The 20010-nt window shown below is 53.2% G+C and overlaps 3 protein-coding genes across 3 annotated transcripts; 2 read left to right on the forward strand and 1 right to left on the reverse strand.

The window, feature by feature from the left end:
- Positions 1–2807: 2807 nt before the first annotated feature.
- Positions 2808–5252, forward strand: SPBR_01374 (uncharacterized protein; the record flags this gene model as incomplete). The annotated part of the gene is made up of 1 exon (XM_040759685.1): positions 2808–5252. The coding sequence occupies one exon, from the start codon at positions 2808–2810 to the stop codon at positions 5250–5252; it is 2445 nt and encodes an 814-aa protein (XP_040619288.1).
- A 670-nt stretch (positions 5253–5922) lies between these two features.
- Positions 5923–7242, reverse strand: SPBR_01741 (uncharacterized protein; the record flags this gene model as incomplete). The annotated part of the gene is made up of 1 exon (XM_040760051.1): positions 5923–7242. The coding sequence occupies one exon, from the start codon at positions 7240–7242 to the stop codon at positions 5923–5925; it is 1320 nt and encodes a 439-aa protein (XP_040619289.1).
- A 3134-nt stretch (positions 7243–10376) lies between these two features.
- SPBR_01587 (uncharacterized protein) lies at positions 10377–12051 on the forward strand (the record flags this gene model as incomplete). The annotated part of the gene is made up of 2 exons (XM_040759897.1): positions 10377–11769; positions 11852–12051. 2 exons carry the CDS (start codon positions 10377–10379, stop codon positions 12049–12051), a joined length of 1593 nt encoding a protein of 530 aa, XP_040619290.1.
- Between the last annotated feature and the right edge of the window lie 7959 nt (positions 12052–20010).

A 20010-nucleotide genomic window follows, 5' to 3' on the forward strand; every position in this document is an offset into this window, starting at 1 on the left:
GGCGTAACGCCTTCGTCATTATCACCTATCTGTGACTTCAGCTTGCATGACAAAACTTATGTTTGCAGGGAGGAATCGAGAGGACAAGGGCAGAGGCTAGGCATTGTCGATAGGTCAAAGTTTGATCTGATGCACCAAAGGGCCAAGCATTGTCAACCCGTACGCTTTAAAATGACGACGTCGGTGGACAGTCTCGTACGACATATGGTGCATGGCGTTGTCTGGTGTTGTCTGGTGTTGTCTGGAATCGAGTTGAGTGTGGTGTTGTGGTGGATCTCCGACGACATGGCGTTTCAGGACGTTTGGGTCGAAGGGGGCTTTGTTGTCGAGTGTCGTCCACGTTTGGGGGCCACCTTCAGGGGCGAACGATGTTAACGAGGCAAGAGCTCAAAAAGGCAAGTGCGCCCCTGGCTTCTCCGACAAGCTGGGGCAGGCCCCACTAACAAGATCTTGGCTGGTTCTGTAGCAAAGTCTGTAGCGGGCATCGTGCACAATGCAACACAACCGCCACAGCATAAGCCGCATGAAACGCAAGGGGTCCCGACTGAGAAAATGAGGTAGCGGGAGCTGTGACACTGGACAAAGGAGAAGTACTCCGCAAAGAAAAAAAAAGAAATGAAAGGGCAATTGTGAGGACTATTGTGGCAAAAACTCTGAAAATATCGTGGTTGGAAGACTAACAGCTTCAATGGCTTCAACTGTTCTCGTCAACATCCCAGTTGCAAATTATTAGAGCCTTGTGAAGCTTGACTAGAATTGTGGCATCCACGGGCGGCCATGCTCATTCTTATGACATTGTGTGGGCCTGTCTTGCAGGCGAAGTCGTCTCCACCAGAAGAGCACTGACATGCGACAAGCTTTTCAGGAGTATTGTCTAGCCAGGGCTTCGTTGGGGCCAGGTCTCATACATGTCAATGTGGCTTCAGAGTGCTCGTATCTGTATGCATTCCTGCATTCTGCCTGGACCGCGACAGTCTCCCGTAGATTGGACGTCTTACGAAAGCCGATGTGTGTCCTGTTTATATCATGCGTCGTATCTTGTTTCTCGACCCCTTTAATAAAAATAGAAGCATCCCACTCATATAAATGTAATGATGGTCCATCGCTAAAGTTGGGAACATTATTACATGCAGAGTTCAGCATAACATGATTGCCAATGAACATCGGGTAAAATGGCCAATGGGCTTGAGCTTGGCGGCCGTCAAGGTCGAGTGAGCGTGCACTGTTCTTGCCATCTCCGGCAGTTCCTGACTCCTGCGCTCCTTCCCAATCGGCCTGCCCGTCATCGGCCATCGATCTGGCGTTGCGTTGGCTGACTCGCGCTGGGTTATTTGCGCCCCGCCACAATCAGCCACCGACCCAAGCGGTCTTCCTCTTCGTTAGGAGCGACTGGGAGATATCTCGTCTGATCTTTCTGCTTTCGGACCTTTCTTTCTATTACTTGCCTTGGAAGGCACAGCACATGCTGCGTTGGCTTGTTTGTCTCTTTCTTACCACCTTACTACCTCTCCACAACCGATCTACTAACGGCCTCTCGACGATGTTACTCGCCGGGTTTTTTCCCTATCCTTGATGATTTTCGCCCATTCGCGGAGCAGCTGCGCAATTGCCCCAATTGCCTCGTTCCTCGTCGTTTATTAATTCTCCCGTAGGCTCTGCAGTAGCTACCGGAAAAGAATAAGAGTGGAATAAATTGCCCCCTGAGCTCCGGCTCCCATCCTCGGGGGAGACAATGGGAGCAACGATTTATCCAGGAGCAAAGCTCATGATGTTGTACGTCGTAAAGATCTCGGGCTAGCGGCCGTAGCGCAAATCCTGAGGTAGCAAACGCAGTTGTCAACTTGTGATCACCATTGAACCGCACGTTCTTCTACAGGGCCGAGAATGGGAGCTTGAGAGCTAACAAACCCTTTTCACCTGGAGCTCGGGGTCCCACCTTCCCCGCTGGATGCGCACTAAGAGCTCGCTACAGGAGGAAGAGACGATCCAAGCCGCGAAAAGATCATCGTTCACGCCAGAGTCGCTCTTGCTGGTGTCAGCCTGCGTAATTCGTACTTGCCCTGATGGCGCATCTTCTTTATTGTTTGGCCAAAGTCACGTTCTCATCGTTTATGACTAACAGCTGCAAGAGCGCCCCAGGCTCTCAGGCCCATTGTCCCTTCCCTCTATATGCTCCGCCGCCACCGTGCTTTCCTTGTTTGTCACCGCCCGCCGAACCGGCGTTGTCGTTGACTTTCTACTGTTCTCCGTTTTGCGTGTTGCGATTTCTATCCTTTGCATCTATCTTTTCGACTCCAGCACCGCCTTCTTCTCTTCTGCATCACGTTGTTTTGGCCGCCGCAGGTTTCGCAGTCTCCCAATTCCACCTCTCAGACATCCGTCGGCGTACGGTGTTAACACAGCGCTATTTCGGAATTCCAGGAGCCACTTACGACTGCAACCACCAATTTCGCATCCTTGCCAGATCCTCGTCCACCGCAATCCTTTTTGTTGTATGTGCGACTGCTCCTACGTCGTCTTAAAAAGCCCCGACGTCACACCTGGGCCTCGCACGGCAGTGGATGGCAGGCCCCTACCACCCCGGTTTACGCCAATTATCAATTGCCCAATTGACATCGCGCCGTGGTCTCAGCCCATCTCTGCCAGCCGCCCCCCCTTTTTCCGGCGCCGCCTCATGTCGTGCTCGGTGGCCGCCGCCGGATGCTTCCTCTCGTGTCTTCGCTGAGAGAGAGTAGAGGAGCGTGAGACAGAGCGAGAAGGGATAGGCGGACAGCGGGGAATCGAGACACCACAACATATCTCCCAATATGTCGTCAACGCGACCCCAGCGTCTGCTGCGCATCTCCAAGGCCTGCGACTTCTGCCATAAACGTCGCATCAAGTGCCAGGACAACCCCGGCGATACCCGCGGTCGCTGTCGCAATTGTGCCGAGTTTGACATCCCCTGCACCTATGCGCGCCCATCCCGTCGCGGCCGGGGCTCACCACAGCCGTCCCGGCCCGCATCGGCCACGTCCTCGGGCCTCTCCATCGCCGCCAGCAGCCTCGCAGACGGCAAACCCGTGCCACACCATCCGCCATCCCACCAACCACCTCCATCACAGCCATTACCACAGCCGCATCGCCCGGCCCAGTCCGCCATGCTCTCGCCCTCCGCCCCGCGCGTTACCATGAGTGAGCGCACCACCAGCACCAGCTATGGCGCGGACGATCAGGGACCCGTTGCCAACGAGCGCCTCAGCTCCACGTGGCAAGCCTTTGCGCATACCTCGACGCCCACGCTCAAACGCCTTGTCACCGTCTACCACGAGACCGTCTTTCCCATCTTTCCCTTTTTTGACCCCGTCCGCCTGCAGCGCCGCCTTGACCAGCTCGAGCACGTCAGCAACCGCGCCTTCTTTTGTTCCGTCATGGCCGCCTGTGCGCTGGCCTCGGCACGCGCCCGCGACGGCGCCCTCTCTTCGTCGACGAGCGGCGGCGGCATCTCGGCGAGCCCAGGTAGTGCGGCAAGTGGCACATCCATTGAAATGCCCCCCGAGATGTTCTACGCGGCCGCTGAGGAGGCCCTGCCCAAGGACATCTTGCAGTGCCGCGACTTTGACTACCTGCGTGCGCTGGCCTTGCTAAGCATCGCCAGCATCCAGGACGCCAAAATCGCAGTCATGCAAAAGTACATTGGCCACTACTTTACCCTGTTGGCCATCAACCAGTGGCACGACGAGGCCAACTGGTCCCCGGGCCTGACTCCCACAGAGATCGAGGAGCGTCGCCGCCTCTACTGGTCCACGTACACCCTGGATGTTTTCACGGCGATCATCTGGGACGGCTGCATCCACTTCCAGGAGAGCCACGCCAAGGTCGAGTACCCAACAGGCGTGACGGAAGACCGCAACGGCCAGCCAACCGTACCGAATCCAGCCTCCTTGTCGAACACTGCAAATGTCGATAGTTCAACTCGGCCGACCAACGGCCCCACCGACTCCCCCTCGTCATCGTCCATGCTACCAGGTATTGTTACTGCCACGTCCCCACTGCCCGATGCGGGCTCCTGGATGATCGGCTGGAACTACACCACCGACCTCTACCGCATTCTCGAGCACAATCTCAACAAGTTGCGCTCTCGGTCCTCCAAGTTCAACCTGCTCGGCGAGACCACCACCCCCGGCTCCTTCCGCGTCTCTAGCCAGGACCGCGTCTCCGAACTGTACGCGGCTCTGCCCAACGCCTTTAAGACGCTTCAGCCCGCCACCGGCGACCCAGCCCGCGACATCTTCGGCTTCCAAGCCGCCAACATCCAGGCCACCATGGCCCTACTGGAGATGGTCCACCTGTCGCTCGAGGTCGACGTCGACGTGGAGCGCAAGTGCTCTGTCGTGCACAATGTCCTCCAGACCTTCCACCAGGTCCCCAAGGCCTACATGCGCGCAATCAGCACCCCGCTAATCTACCACATTGGCGGTATCGGCGTCATATTGGGGTCGGTTATGGAGGGTCCACTCTCAGAGAGCGCCTACCGTCTGGTGCGCGATCTGCTTTTGTCCATGGCCATGCTGCTCGAGAGTCTAGAGGCCTTTTTGCACCGTGGCGCCGGCGCCGGAGCGCGGCTGCGGTCGCTCGTTGCTCGGCTGGAGGGTTTCTACTCTGACGTACGCAACCAAATCGACAACGGCGCCAATACCAACGGGGCCACTGCCTTCACCGCACAGCCATCAAGCGAAGCCTCGGCATCGAACCTACAACGAACACAGCAGCAGCAAAAGCAAAAGGGTCAGCAACAGCAAACGATACCATCGTCTCAGCAGCAGACACAACCCCAGCTGGAGATGAACAGCTCCTTCGGACCGGAGGCCGTGTCCATTCCACAACCACTGCCTTCGGAGGCTCTTAACCAGCAAGACTACCAGCAGCCGCAGCAGCGACAGCAACAACAATACCGACCAATACAACAGCAGTTTGGCCAGCCTCGGCCCCTGTCTCCCTCAACCGGCGCCAATCCCACTGCCGCGTATGCTGCCGCGGCTTCCATGTACGATCCACAACAGCAACAGCAACAGCAACAACAGGCCGCCGGTTCGGGTACACCCAGTGGCTTGTCGCCTAGCTCGGCCGCACCTGGCACGTGGGTCGCGGCGCCTGGTGCCGCGGGTGTTGCCCCCGACGTCAACATGCAGATGCAGCTGCAGCTACCGGACGAGTTTTTGCAGGACTGGACCTGGCCCTTTGCCGTGTCCAACAACTACCTGTCCTTTTAACAAGGCACATACAAGTACTTTGGGTGGCGGCTCACAGCTTCTTGTATTTTGTATACTGACATTATTTTATCGGCGGACAGTATTGCGGAGGATGGCGTTTTGATTGTTCTTGGCTTGGTTAGTATTTGGTTCTGATTGGTTCTGATTTGATTTTTCCTGTGCTGGTAGAAAAGGAGTCCAGCTTTTGGGGGCAGGGGAATACCATTTGCATTTGTTTGTTCTAATTTCTGGATATGGAAGTTTGTACAAAAACAACCAGCGGCCCTCAAGGCCTTTTCTGTATATATCTTATTTATTTTCCTTCTCAAGTCAATGCCGAGAAAGGAATAAAACTATGAGGGCGAGCATCAAACACCACACAAAATAGCGTGGGGGGTGGAAGGAATACAAAAGCTGCCAGGCAAAGGCCAGCCAGGGCTGCAGTCGTGCTCCTAAGATCATTGCTTCTCGTGTCGTGAGGAACCAATCATGAGACTTTGTCTGCCAGTTGAGATCATCCTCAGATTGTCATTTGTGAATATACAAAGATTTAATAAGATTGAATAAATTTTAAATGCCGTGCTGATTCTAATTGTCCGTTGGATATCACGATCTCGTTCATACAACCCTCAAGCTTATGCTCATGCTGGTATACAATCAGGCCCGTTTCTCTCTTTTCTTTCTCCTTTGGCTATTCCCACTTATTGTCAAAGACCTTGCCGTCCACATAGTTGATCATCGACGTCACCGGGTCCAGCCGATCCCGGCCCGCGCCAAAGAGAAGGCCCTTGCGCATCGCCGCACGGTAGTTCTCGCCCGGGTTCACTTTGCCCAGAATATATGGCCGGCGCGTCTCCACGCGGTCCGGCACGGGAATGCTGCGGCCCACGAGTGCCTCCATGCCCTGCCATGCAAACGTCACCGCCTCTTTGGCGCCTGCGGGGATGCCGGCGTCGTCGAGCATGAACATCTTGACATGCGGAAACTGCGCCTTCATGTAATCGGTAATGTTTGGGTTGTACGCGCCGCCGCCACACATAAACACCTCGTCCACCGGCCGTTCTGTCGGCGCATACCGCCGCCAGTGGTCCACAATCGCCTGCGCCGTGATGCGTGTCACCGTCGCCACGACATCGTCGGGCGACATGCCCAGCGAAGCACCTTCGGCCACCAGGTCGTCGGCCAGCGTGTCGCGGAACACCTCGCGGCCCGTCGTCTTGGGCGGGTCCCAGCGGAAGTAGGGGATGCGTTGCTGGAAGCGGTCCACCATGCCTTGGTAGACCGTGCCCCGCTTGCCCATGGCGCCGTCCTTGTCGTACTCCTGTTCGCCGTTGGTGTAGTTGCGCACGACGCCGTCGATGAGCGCATTGCCCGGACCCGTGTCAAAATCGTAGGCATCCTGCGGCCCCGACGGCGGGATGAAGCACACATTGGCGATGCCGCCAATGTTTTGGCACGCCCGCAGCTTGCCCGGGTGGTGCAGGAGCAGGGCGTCAAAGAAGGCAATCAGGGGTGCACCCTGGCGGCCGGCAGCCTGGTCGGACACGCGGAAGTCAGTGACGGTCGTCACGCCTGTGCGCGAGGCCATAAAAGTGCCCTCTGCCATAGTGAGCGCAGAGCGCGGGACGCCCTCGTCGGGCATGCTAGCGAGCCAAATGGTCTGGCCGTGCGAGCCAATGGCATCGACGTCCTTCTTGAGGTCGACGCCATTGTCGGCGCAGAACTGGATGGCGGCGGCGGCAAAGACCTCGCCGAGCAGCACGTTGACCTCGGACAGCTCCGAGGCGGAGGTCTTGTCGTACTTGATGATGTCTAGCACACGCTTCTTGAGCTCGGCGTCCAGCGGCACCTCGCCGTACTTGAGCAGAGAGAAGTGCATGGGCGATTCGGGCGTCTCTTGGCGGAAGTGGCATAGAGCACAGTCAATGCCGTCCATGGAAGTGCCACTGTTCATGCCCAGCACCTTCACATCCAGCGGCTGGCTGCCCGTAGCCGAAGCCGAGTCGGACATTCTTGCCAGCAAAGCCAAGAAGGCGAAATTGGGCAAATAGAAAGAAATAAGTAAAAAAAATGTAGCCCAAAAACAGACGGCAATGTGCGACAGTTGAATAAGGCACACAAAGAAGTCTGCTTTTTAGACTCCCGAAAGGTGATAAAAGAAACGAGTGACGGTGTGCGAGGGCACCTGATGATTGATATATGAACGGGAAGTGTATGGGTCGAGAAGAATGAAAAGGCAGGGTGGGACGCAACACGATATTAAAAGACGGCGACGACAAAAAAATAAGACGAGAAAGGGAAGCGAAGAATCACGGATGTTGTAGATTATCTCTGCAGGGGGGGTACAACAAGGAAGATATCGTCCACTTGAAGAAGGAACGATAGGTAAATACGGGGACTATGGAAGGAAATAAAAATAAAAGAGGATCCGTAGGCTTTATGCCAGGTTTGCTCTTGCCCACGCTGTTTCCGTCGGCCAGCACGGCTCCCGTGTCGCTGTTTTTCTAGATGCCGTACCAATCCCCACTAAGACAATGGCGTTCTCCGCAAAGGTCAAGAAGGCAAGGGGCCGGGGAAGGAGAGACCGGTCGTGGGTTGTCTCAAAAGGGCGAAGGAGCGAGCTCGTACTGTACGAGCAAGAGCCAGTAGCGAACATAAGACGATAAAAGCAGGACAAAAGAAAAAGCAGAGGACAAACGGCAATGCGGAGAAGGAAAGGGCTCCGCAACGGAAGTAGCGACCGGCAAAGGCAACACGGGCGGCCGCGGGAAAACGTCTCTTTGGCGACTGTCTATTTTGTGATTTGGCCACGCGACAAGGACCTGGGCCGGGCCATTGTTCTTCAGTACGAGCCAACGATTCACATACAGAAACCGGTGTCGGGAAATAACCACGGAAGAACGGTTCGCCCCATACACTTTGGAGCCCTTGTTAAGGTTTCCTTTTGTTCGGGTGCAGAACTGCGGCTATTTCGGCCAATCGTATCCTGGCATCGACCAAAGAGCAGTGGATGTTACTCCGCAAAGATATTCAAAATAATCGAAATAAGAAACAACAACCCCGGCGAGTGCCGTATTGAAGGGAGCGTGTAGGCAATTCGGAAGGTGTGAGGCGTCATTATCCTTGTACAAAAGTACGAGGCATGACATAAGAGCCGTCAAAAATGAAAGAGTAACGAGTAAAAACCAAAACGCGACGGGCGAAAGAAGCCCTCGGACCCGGGAGGCACAAGATCACAAAAGCCAGAAACTCTGGGTTCTTCCATATTCTTCTTTATTTTCTAGGGTGGATATGACGGAATGCCCAGAATAGAGTCGTGCTCACCAGCCAGACTAATCGAGGATCGCATGGCAAAGGCTCATGCAAATCAGGAGAAGACACAAGTACGGGAGAAACACAATATCATTGTGCATAACCGAGATCATGGGTCTAATTGATTGTTGACCCAAGGTGCTGGGTTGCAAAGAATAAAAGACGGTTAAGCGGCCAAACGTCTACACGCCTAAAAGGCTAAACGCTTAAGAGGCTATGAGAAGGACTCTCTTTGATGTCGGCCTCTGAGGTCACAGAGTAAACAACCGCCCATCCTCGCGCCCTCAATAGGCATTTGGCATTGCTTGCTTTCCGTGACTGCGGCTAAGCGGTTATCTGAATTGTGCGGTAGCCTTGCGGGATGCTGAGTGCCGCATGATGCAGCCTTCCCTACGGATTCCAGGAACGCCATGCAAATGCAGCGGGGACCGGCATTTGCGGTCCACTTTTACCAGCTCTTGCCCCGGGAGATGATCTGTCAGAAGCCGCCGCCCGTCAACGACATACCTTAGCTTGCCTGCATGCATGGAGCTCGAATGTATCTGTTTTGTGGCAAGTATGCCAGATATTCTGCTGGCGCAATGTCATTCTTGACGCTTGTCAATCGCCGTTGAGGGGTGTAATTTTGTTGATCGTTGCTTTCTGGAAGTTCGTCTCGGCCAAAACCCACCATTTTTGTTTAAAATTTGCGCCTTAACAGCTCCTTCCGCGCCAAAGAGCCTTCGTTCTTGCCAACCTCGTACATCAAATTCAGTTCTTCCTGTAAAAAATTGTAGTTCTGGAACGGGCAAGAGAAGGCGCAACGTGGTGGCGAAACAAGAAAATGGGGAGTGACCGCTGAGCACGAGGAAGGAGCTATGGGATAGCAAATCCGGGGGATAGGAAAGGCCAAGGGGCGATAGCGCTCGCGCTCTTATTTCTCGCTACGTTAGGCCCCTTTATGGAGTGTCGACTTTCTTCGTCACTGGTGGGGCGCAAGGCTACTGTTCCCTCCCCTGGCGCGCACATCACCTCCGCGTTTTTTCTCTGCACCTCCCTCAGCATTTGCCCTCCTCCGCCATCATCCGCCTCCGTCTGCCATACATCCGGGCAACCTCCGCCATCCCACATCCTCCACAGTCCGGGGGACTTCACCAACTGCTGCAAGCGGTGCCACATGGGTTTGGCACTAGACTCTGAGGGACTCGCTCCATGACCGGCAGTGATGTGACTCGTTCCTGTGGCCAGCCGTCCACCAACACTATCGACCCAGACATTCATTTCTTCTTACGCAACTGAAAGCAGAAACGAAAACGAAAAGAAGGCCCCTTATTTACGTCAGGATCCCGCTTTGTCTCTTTTCCTTCTCTCGTCTGTTTTCTACTATTTCCACCCATCCGGAACCCGCCCTCAACCTTGTAACCTGTTTTTTTTTCACCCTCCATTTCCTTTCCTATAATTTGCGTTTATCTTGCTGGGAGTGCTCCAGCCTCATCCGGCCTCTGGCCATCACTCTCAGAAGCCCTCTCTTGCCTCTACCCTTGTCTCGTCTTGCTTCCCGCGACCCCCCGAGCCTCTTCCCTGAATTGCAGTGTCTACGGGGTGCGCGTTGCAGGGGCCTAACTGTCACGTTCTATTAGACGCGCAGAGCTTGGTTCGCTGGCCATATTCGGCGAGGACTAACCGATGCAAGCACTGATATTCGTCGGAGACATATAAAACAGACGTCTGCCATCCCCCCTCATCTCATGCCCTTCTTCCCTCGTCACTTTCCTCCCAAACGCACATTATTATCTCCCTCCTTCATTCGTCTCTCCTTCCTTCATACGTTGTTCCTCCCCTAACGTGGCCATCATGGGCTACATCACTATTTGGAAGAGGTTGTCGCCTCGCCAGCTCAGCATTTCCATCCAGGTATTCTCTCTGATCAGCATCTTCTTCGAGGGCTACGATCAGGGCGTGATGGGTGGTGTCAACTCGGCGCCTCGCTATGTACAGGAGGTTGGCATTGGTCTGCCTGACGGTACCATCACAAATACTGTGCACGAGGGTGGCATCGTCTCCGTGTACTACCTGGGCTGCATTTTCGGCTGCTTTGCCGGTGGCTGGGCTGCCGACCGCATAGGGCGTATCAACGGTCTCTTCATTGCCGCGATGTTTGCGCTCGTGGGTGGCGCCCTGCAGGCTGCCACACAGTCCAGTGACTTTATGATCGTCGCGCGCGTAATCACGGGCATCGGCACAGGCGCTCTTACCGGCATCACCCCCGTGCTTGTGTCAGAGGTCTCCACAGCCAAACACCGTGGCGGTTTCCTGGGCTACGTCTTCATCGCAAACTACCTGGGCATCTCGCTCGCGTACTGGATTTCCTTTGGCCTTGCCTTTGTCGACAATGGCTATTCGGACGTTCGCTGGCGCTTTCTGCTGGCCTTCCAGACGCTGCCCGCCCTGTTGTTGCTGGCCGGCATCAAGATGCTGCCTGATAGTCCCCGTTACCTGGCCTCTGTTGGCCGCACCGACGAGGCTCGCGAGGTCCTGACGCAGCTGCGCGGCGGCTTCGGCGAGGAGGTCCACCACGAGTTCCTCGAAATCGTGGCGGTCGCCAAGGGCAGCCAGAAGAGCTCGCCCATCCAGTTTGCCAAGATTCTCGCCGGCTGCGGTGGCAAGCCCTGCCACCGCCTCGGCCGCCGCGCCTGGCTGTGCCTGTGGCTGCAGATCATGGCCTCGTGGACTGGCATTACGGCCGTCACGGCCTACTCGCCGACGCTTCTCAAGCAGGCCGGCTACACGGATCTGACGCAGAACGGTCTGGCCGGCGGTATCAACACGATTGGCATTATTGGTACCATCATCAGCGCTCAGATTGTTGACCGCCTGGGTCGCCGCCGCTGCCTCATTGGTGGCGCCTTCGGCCTCTTTGCTGTTAACCTGATCGCCGCCAGCGTCTACGAGGGCGCTCGCCATAACCCGACCAAGGTGGCCCAGTACGCGCCAGCTGCTGTGACAATGCTGTTCCTCTTCAACCTCTTTTATGCAGCTACCTGGGGCACCGTGGCGTTCCTGATCCCTACTGAGATCTGGTCGTCCGACATGCGCGCTCAGGGCAACGGATTTGGCATCACGGGCTGGGCCATTGGTGTCGGTTGGACCACTCTCGTCAACCCAATCATGTTCGCCCAGCTGGAGAGCCGGACCTACTATTTGTTTGCCGGTCTCAACCTACTTTGGATGCCAATTGTCTATCTCTGTATGTTGTTTCCCCCCTCTTTTTTTTCATGCGGCTCGCTTTGCTATGTTTTGTCGTTCGTCTTGCTAACCGCCACACACAGTTTATCCGGAAACCGCCGACCGCTCGCTCGAATCCATCGACGCCCTTTTCTCCACAAGCAGCCCCTTCAACTGGAACATGGAGAAGGCCTACCAGCAGCACGGTGACGTCCTCGCCGAGCATCCTATCTCAGATCCTTCACTTGAGTCGGCATTGTCCGGCCGCGAGCAGGACAAACCTGTCAACGTGGCGCATGTCTAAACAGCAGCCAGTTTCGCTCAATCCCTCCTTTTCGGAGAGAACGAATGCCATATTATCATTCCTGGACAGCTAAAAAAAATCTATGGCGACGATCAACGATACCCCATTTCCTCTTTGTTGCCACCTTCTAAACTGGTATGCGCAGGCTTCCTGATAGATTTCTATGCCCTCGCCATCGTTATCTGATGGTTCTTAATAGTTTACATATTCTTTTAACTACATCATGTAAATAATTTCTTCGTTGCTACAGTCTTATATGAGAACACTGACCACATCATATCAAACTAGTGAGGCGTTGTTGTGAACGTGTATAGGCGGTATCATGATATTTACTTCGATATATATATCACTGCCCGTATCATGGCACCTCGCGTGCATATCGAGGAAAGATGCCTCATGTAAATGAGAAAGTAAAAGTCGTACGGCGTAAACATTGCATTGTTCATCTACACAAGGCTTCTGCACGTGACAATTGGACCGCCACCCCCTGCAACAGTTGCTTTTTGGTTTTTTAGTCCGTTCTACCTTCCCTTTTCGGTGACGATCTGATACTGTCCGTCAACCCCCGGTAGATGCAGGAGGGGCGATTGCTTTTTTTGGGATCATATCTCGATTTTCCCGCCCGTTTTCTCTATTCCTGTACGGGATAGTCACGTGTGGAGTACGTCTAAATGTTTCATGTACGATGCCCAGTTAGGCAAGTATGTCAAAAGGCCAAGGCGAGGAAATGTCGAAATAGGGATCAGGTTGAGGCCTCTGTCCAACATTGACCCTTACGCCAGGGCATCTTATCCCATACTTATAGTCTTTCTTTGCACTTCTTTCTTTTTTCATGACGGTGGTCGTGTGATTCAGAACACGCATGTATTGATGTCCTGCCCGGTCTGTCGTCGTTATCGTGGCCGGACACTGACGTAGTACAGATCGTATTCGCCTGTCTTGGCTCCTATATGGCCTCGACCTGGATAGAAACAACACGTCGTGTGTCGCCATTCTGCCTATTCATGATCGATCGACGGCTTTCGCGTTTCTTGTCTCGCGCCTGGCCGCCCGGTGCTTGCCACGATCCGCCGGAAAAAGAGAACGACAAGCGCCCTGCACGGGGTTACTGAAACACTCTTCGTCGGCATCGCAGACTTTATGTGACGAGAGCGAACTTCTTCGGAGAGGACAAATCCTGCGTTTCGAGAAGTCCACGTCGTCGGCCAAATCGACAATGTCAACAATGCCAACAGCGTAGAGGCGCCGCTCTGGCATGCGGAACGCGAGGTGACTACAGCCTCTCTGTTCACACAAACGGGCGACGCCACCATCGCCTCAAGTATCTGTAGTTCCAATACCTTGTCCACAGCGCAACAAAAACAGCAGACGGCAGCACATGGTAGCAGCCAGTAGCTGAATAGAGTTTCCAGAGACAGCCACCATTGATAGGCAAAGCAGCACATGGCAAGATGCTTTTTGGCATATTGATCCACGTCTTCCAACTGTTGTGTACTACCTTCTTTAGTTCGTCTCTTCGTCTCTCTGGCCACCTTTTCGTCCTCCCTTTCAGCCTCACCAACATGTCCTCCCGCTCTCTACGGAGTGCCTGTGTATCCCATCTTCACCCCTAGTTTGCGAGGCTGTTGGAACTTGCTGTATAGCGGTTCTCTTGGCTTTCAACGGGGTTGCTCTTTCCTTTTCTATCGCTGCTTCCGGGCTCTTGCCATCGAGGCTATCGTTTGCTTTTGCTGCTAAGGAGATGATCGCATATTGCTCCTGCCTTCGTTACTGAGGCTCCTCGGGGCGCAACTTCCAACAAAAAAGACCCCAAGACAGGAAGTCGAAGTCGATGTACCTTGCACGTATGTCTGTACCTTCATCGCCACCTGCAGTACAGTACATACGACACTAGCTATGTGAGTGGTGTGGTTGTGGACCAGCCCAGAGTCCGCCCTGTAGCCTACGGAAACAAAAAGAAATTAATTCTCCGTAGTCCTATCCACACGTTTCTTTAATCTTTCATTCTTGCTTGCCGAATCCAAGGAAAATGAGAGGACAGTCGAAAACACAAGTAAAGACACGCAGCGTATCGTTTTCGTGTTTCCCTCGTTCTTTCCTTTTAGGGCAATTTAAGTTTTTGTTAGTGGTTTGTAGCGCTTCTGTATGACAACTGGCTCTTTCCCTCCCTTTACCTGCACGACCCTTTCTCTCATTGTCTTGCCCAGCTCTTTCCCGCCATTCTCCACACACACACTTTTTGGTACCTGCCTCCAGAGCAGACATGGCTTCTAGGTGTCTGTTGTTCTTCCCATGAGTTGTCCAGTCTCGTTCACGGGACCTGCTCCTTTCTAGCGCAGCTGTGCCCCCAAAAGACGGACTCCACTCGCTCTCTAGTGGAAGTAGTAAAGAAACGAAAAACCAGAAAGAAAGAATGAAAGAAAAGAAAAATCGCAAAGAGTCGCATGAGAGCGGCCAACAAGGAAAACAAATGGCTGCCACTTTGCCTTTATTTCTACTTTTGTCTCGTATTCTTCTTATCCAAGTGCAAAGCGGTTCAGATGCAAAGCCTTTCCTATCCTGGGCTACAAACCCAACGTTTCTTCCCGCTCTCGACCTTTCTTCATCGAGTGAAGGCCGCGCTTAAGCAGGACAAAGGCCAGCTGGCGGGAAACGGGAAATAACAAATGTAGAAAGAGCCCAGTGCAGAAAAAGCCAAGCTGCCCCGGAGACGTACTGCGTGCTTTTTCTCTAGTAGTATGGGGGAGTAAAAACGCAACAAAAGATCTGAGCATAAAGGGACCCCCCTGTGCCTCGAAGGTGACGGAGCACTGCAGGACTGGGGGTCGCGCTTGCCGTATCGAAACGCGTCTACCAAAATGTACGGAGAACGTGCTGACGGAAGGTGCTTTTTTGGTCAACAAGAAGGAAAGGAACGACCAACATTTCATCCAGCTGTTTCTACGGTATTCGTAAGTCCGGCAGAAGCAATCAGATCCATTTTGGCGGGTGAGTAAACTTAGCTAAAAGAGCAGACGAATGCCGTTCCGAATAATCCCCCAGGATGCCCTGCCGCCAACAAGCAAGACTGAAAGCGAAGAACGGCGGTAGGAGAGCAGGAAATAGAGCGGCATTGGCGGTTGATAACGGCTCTAAGGCAAGATTGCCACTTGGGTTTGGTGATGGTGCATACCCTAATCTTTAGGGGCATACAGGGGGGAATGGAGGTGTGGCAGTAAGGGTGGGGTTATTTTGGTATATCGCCAGGGAAAGAGCACGAGGACGCCCGGTCGGCGAGACATGCGTGATTTTCCTATTTCGGCCCTGAGCCTCGGCGACAGCACTGCACTTTGGCTTCCTTTTCGACCCGTTCTAGGTCATTTTGCGATTTTGGGGGCATTTTTCGTGCTCCCGCGTGCCCCTCCTCTGTACCTCATAATTCGGTGTCTGATTCGGCTGTATCTGAGCCCCCATTTGCCTGCCGATGGAACAAGCCATTTCTTTTTCGTTCTTGTCTTCTCTTTGATTGGTGTCGTGTATTGCCGTCCACTCCTCACTTACTCATAACACACCCACTGCGAGTTGGCCGCTTCCATGCCCTCGCCTGCCGTATTTTCCTTTTGGCACTTTCTTGACCGACCAGCTATCTCAGAATACCACCATCCTTTAATATACACACAACCTGCCTCATCGTGCGTCTTGCGTTTGGTCTGGTTGGGTCGCGTTCTTGGGTCACAGTGTTGGGTTTGCCGCAGCACGCGTACGTAGGAGGTGTAAGATAGCGTGCGTGATTCGATGGGTTTTTTTTTGTCGGTGTTTTGTCCCTGGTCCTCCGCTCTGTACCGTAATCACCCTTTTTATATATAGCACAATCCTCTCTCTCGCCCTCGTGGACTCATCTCTTGTCCCCTATTCCAACAGCACCACCTTAAAAGTCCCGTGTGTCACACTTGTCATTTGACCGACGAAAGAGGTATTTGTAAAAGACCTGGCCAACATGGGCTCCGTACGACGTAAGACTACAAAAGCATCATCGTGGCAAAAATGTTAAAGCTTTGTGAAAGAGGCCTTGTGGAGCAGGTGCAAGGACCAGCATCCCCGTAATCCGGTGCACAGGGCACACTGACGCATCGTATGGGTTATTACCAGCCCAAAGCAACTTGCAGCTGAACCCAGCACCACGAAACCTTCCCTTCTTTGAATTTACGTTGGTATGGTGGCTGGTTATGGTGGTGGTCCAGGCTTGTCTCTTCTCTCGGCTCGGTGCAACGCTATTCGTTTTTCCTTTTCCTCTTTTCTCTCATTTTTTTTTTGGTCTGCTCCCCCACTCACCCCTGATTTCCTTGACGCCCATCATGGTGTTGAGATCCTCGCTTGAATGGACCCATCATGGGCTATTCCGTCTTGCCCGTTCACCCCTTTCCCTTCAGAGCAAAGGCCCAAAAAGTAAGAAGAATATACTTCGTACATTCACAGATGCGCCATGAGAAAGAGGGCTAGCGCACGTTGACGAACAACGAGAGAGCATGCATGACAACATACACAGAAAGAGCCTCCCAGCCTTTGAAGATGGAAGAAAAAAGCAAGACACTTCAAGCATGAACACAAGACAATACAAGACAAAACAAAGATAGAAGGAGGCAACAACATGGTAAATCGAAGCAACAACAGACCGAAGAAACCCGACAAATAAAGCAAGAGAAACGAAAAGCAGCGTGTCTCAGTCCAGTTGCCCACTGACCCCTCTTGCTTCGAGGTCCCGGGCTACTTTTAAATAGTGATGTTTTCTTCTCGTCGTCTCCTTGTTTTCATCATACACACGAGTCTGCTTTGTGTGCAGCAGCTAGACTCCCCGCCCCTTTACAAGCAAGACATAGGTAGCTATCGCTTCGACAAAATGATACAAAAGAAAGTCTATCACAGCCTACACCTTGAGAATACATACGTTAGACTCCGTACCCATGACAGACTCTTTCCCTGCCGCACGCGAAGAACAGGGAGGCCTGGCCAGCACGGATCACTCCTTTTCCCTTTCCCATTTTGTATTTTGTTCCTTTCTTTCCTCCCCCCCCCCGTCGAGGCGGTTTCCGGGTGGCAGTTCCCCCCTCCATGTTTCCCACCGTTAATTTCCCAATCTGCGGCATGGCAGTTGCGGCAGGCCACCGAATAGTGATGCCACATTAATACGACGTACATCGGAGAGAAAATAAAAAGAGACACGGAGCGTGGCGGAGGTCCGTCTTTCTTTTACTTTCTTGACGTTGGAATGGCGAGTGTAACTCTGCTCTCGCGCGTTCGAATCCGGGAGACTGGAATTGGGCTGTGCACCGCCCAGAAAAAGAGACCACGACCAGAGAACTCACAGCGGGACGGAACTGTGCCTGTTGTCTGAAAGTAGCCCCTCACTCTTTTTGCTTCGCCCCCCTGTCTCTCTTCCCGCCCCCTTTTCCCTCCCACCACTTGGTAAGATACATTAACCTCTTCCTCGGGACATCGAAGTCGCTTTTTGGGATGGTTGCCTATCTTTTCCCTTTTTCCTGCTCTTGAAAGGGTTCCAAGGCCATGTGTCGTACGCCCGTCTAGTTTGTGTATAGGACCCAGTGCAGAAAGTGGTTCACCTGAAAAAGGGAAAGAGCCATTTTCCTTTCGCGTCTGGCAGATGCGTAGCGTTTTTCTGGCAGCTCAGATTCATACGTGTTGACGGAGTATTATTACGACGCAATACGCATATGTCACTGCCGTTTTCCTGTATGGCAGTCTCGCCTGTCTGTGCCGTGGCATATTCACTCATTGAGTGCGAGCATCCTTCTCCCTATCTTTCAGCAGTGTTCTAAAGAGAGACCCATTTTTTAAGATGCTCTCCCTGCAAGCTCTTCTTGTCTCTGCACGTTTCTCCGCAAAAGGCACAAAGCAAGGTCTTCCAAGGTTTTCTCACAACACAAACACGATTTGGTCGATGACCTTGAGCTAAAAAGAAACGCCAGAGAGCGGTTTCTGGAGACAAGAAAAGTTCGTTCGAGGCTTTACGACATACAACATACGCATACTTCGATTTCATTTCCCAGTGAGAACTCCCCATCAGCCGGGCTAGGCTCGAAAGTAACCTATCACGCATCAGTACATGGCACTCCCGCAAATTCATAAAGGAGCGGAGGTACGGACTCGAGGTATCGACTCGTGCCTCCCTGCGAAGATCCTCTGCTCACCAGTTTGGCTCTCCGGCTTTCCAGGTCGAAAACTTGCGCTACTCGGGGGCAGGCCCCTCCCAAAGCAAAGCGACCCCTGTTGTTGGGTTATCAATGCCAATCCTTCCACCCAAAAATGAGACGAGTCGATAGTTCGATGCGCCTTGATTTTCAGTTTAGTTGTTTACCGTCAATTGGAGAAAAAGTAAGAGCCGATCCCCTCTGATGAATTTCCGCAAGTTTCCTAGCAAACGTTCCAGGTCTTGTTGGCAGGGGCCTGCATTTTTCAGCTCATTGTCACACGTAAGATTACCTTATTTCCAAATGCAGCAATACGCCTTGTTACTTACACGATTTTCTTCAGTGTTGCACCAGTGTGCTTGACCTTGTTCCCGCTTGCCGCGACTTTTCAGTCCCCAAACGCCTAACAAAAAATAAGGGGCACAGCCTTATTAGGGCCCATGCTTTTTAATATGGCCTGGTCCTAGCACATTTTCCGTCTTGTGTGCTGCGTTTACCACGAACAAGAGGAGGTTTATATCAGGGTTCTTACAGAATTGACGTCCTTTGGATAGAAATATCGTGAAGACATATCTTACAAAGTTTTCCCACGACACTGTTAGAACAAAGTACATGCATGAATTGCCGTCTGCCTTCTCGTCGTCGGAGGCCGTTGCAGCCAGCGTTGGGACAGTTGTAGTTGTACGCAAGGTGACATCTTTTTCTTCCGGATTCGGCAACTTTTAGTGCTAAAGCAGAACGATCTTGCGGGGAAAGAGCCCTAAAATGTACTGTATTTTTCTTACTTCTGCCCATCCGCCAGCGCACAGCGCATTTCCTGCCAACGCAATGGAGCTGTGCCCCATTATTCGCCGCGGAACAGGGTGGTGCACGCCACGCACTGGGCGCCTCCTGACCTGATCACCCAGCCAGAATCCACCAGGCAAGAAGAGGTGTGGGGCAGAGGGAAACATGCTGTCTCCACCCAACAATTCTCACCTTTCAGAATTTGGTGGCTCTCGAGGCTCTCTCCTACATTCTCTTCGTCTCGTCCATCCGTGTGGGTAAATGTGGGGCAGACTGTTATTATCCCTTTCTCGCTCGTGCGGCTGGCCTGGGCGCTACCAAATTAGTCTATTGAAAGCTTTTGCAGCACTAGAACCGCTAGCCTCATTTGTTCATTTTTCGTGATGCGCTTCTCATTTCCTTTTCAAAGGCAACACATCCATTATCACCAGCGCTGGTTTTCGGCGGACGGGGCTCGACAAACCCCCGGCCGGATACTTTATCTCAAGTTTCCAGCTGCTTTTCCTCACTCGTCTGGTCCAGGGCCGAATAGAATGCTCGAGCCAAGGCGATCGACAATTTGTCTTTTTCTCTCTCTTTTCCACAGCAGCGGACAGGGCAAGGATTGTCGCCACGGTTAGCACGCCGCCATCCGGTCCGGAGTGACGGGCGGCCACACGATACGAAATTCACGACAGCCAAGTCTGTTGTGGCCTCGATGGGCGAACTTTACTTCTCACTGACGTGCTATCTGGCAGTCAAATCGGCGTTTGTGACCTAAACGGAAGCTGACGGGGTTCGGATGAGAGACACACCAGGGTAGACAGAAGAGAAATAGTTTTCCATTTGTCGAAGAAAGAATAAATAAATGAGAGAGTAGACAGAGACAGCGACAAGGAACCTAGCCCCATCATTGCACGACGGCTGCAACGCTACTTCCTTGGCTGAAGAAAGATAGTGCCAGGTAAGGTACTCAAACTCAGAGCGAATGGGGGGTCCACTGACAAAA

Source organism: Sporothrix brasiliensis (assembly GCF_000820605.1).
Source record: "Sporothrix brasiliensis 5110 chromosome Unknown Cont18, whole genome shotgun sequence".
Lineage (NCBI taxonomy): Eukaryota > Fungi > Ascomycota > Sordariomycetes > Ophiostomatales > Ophiostomataceae > Sporothrix > Sporothrix brasiliensis.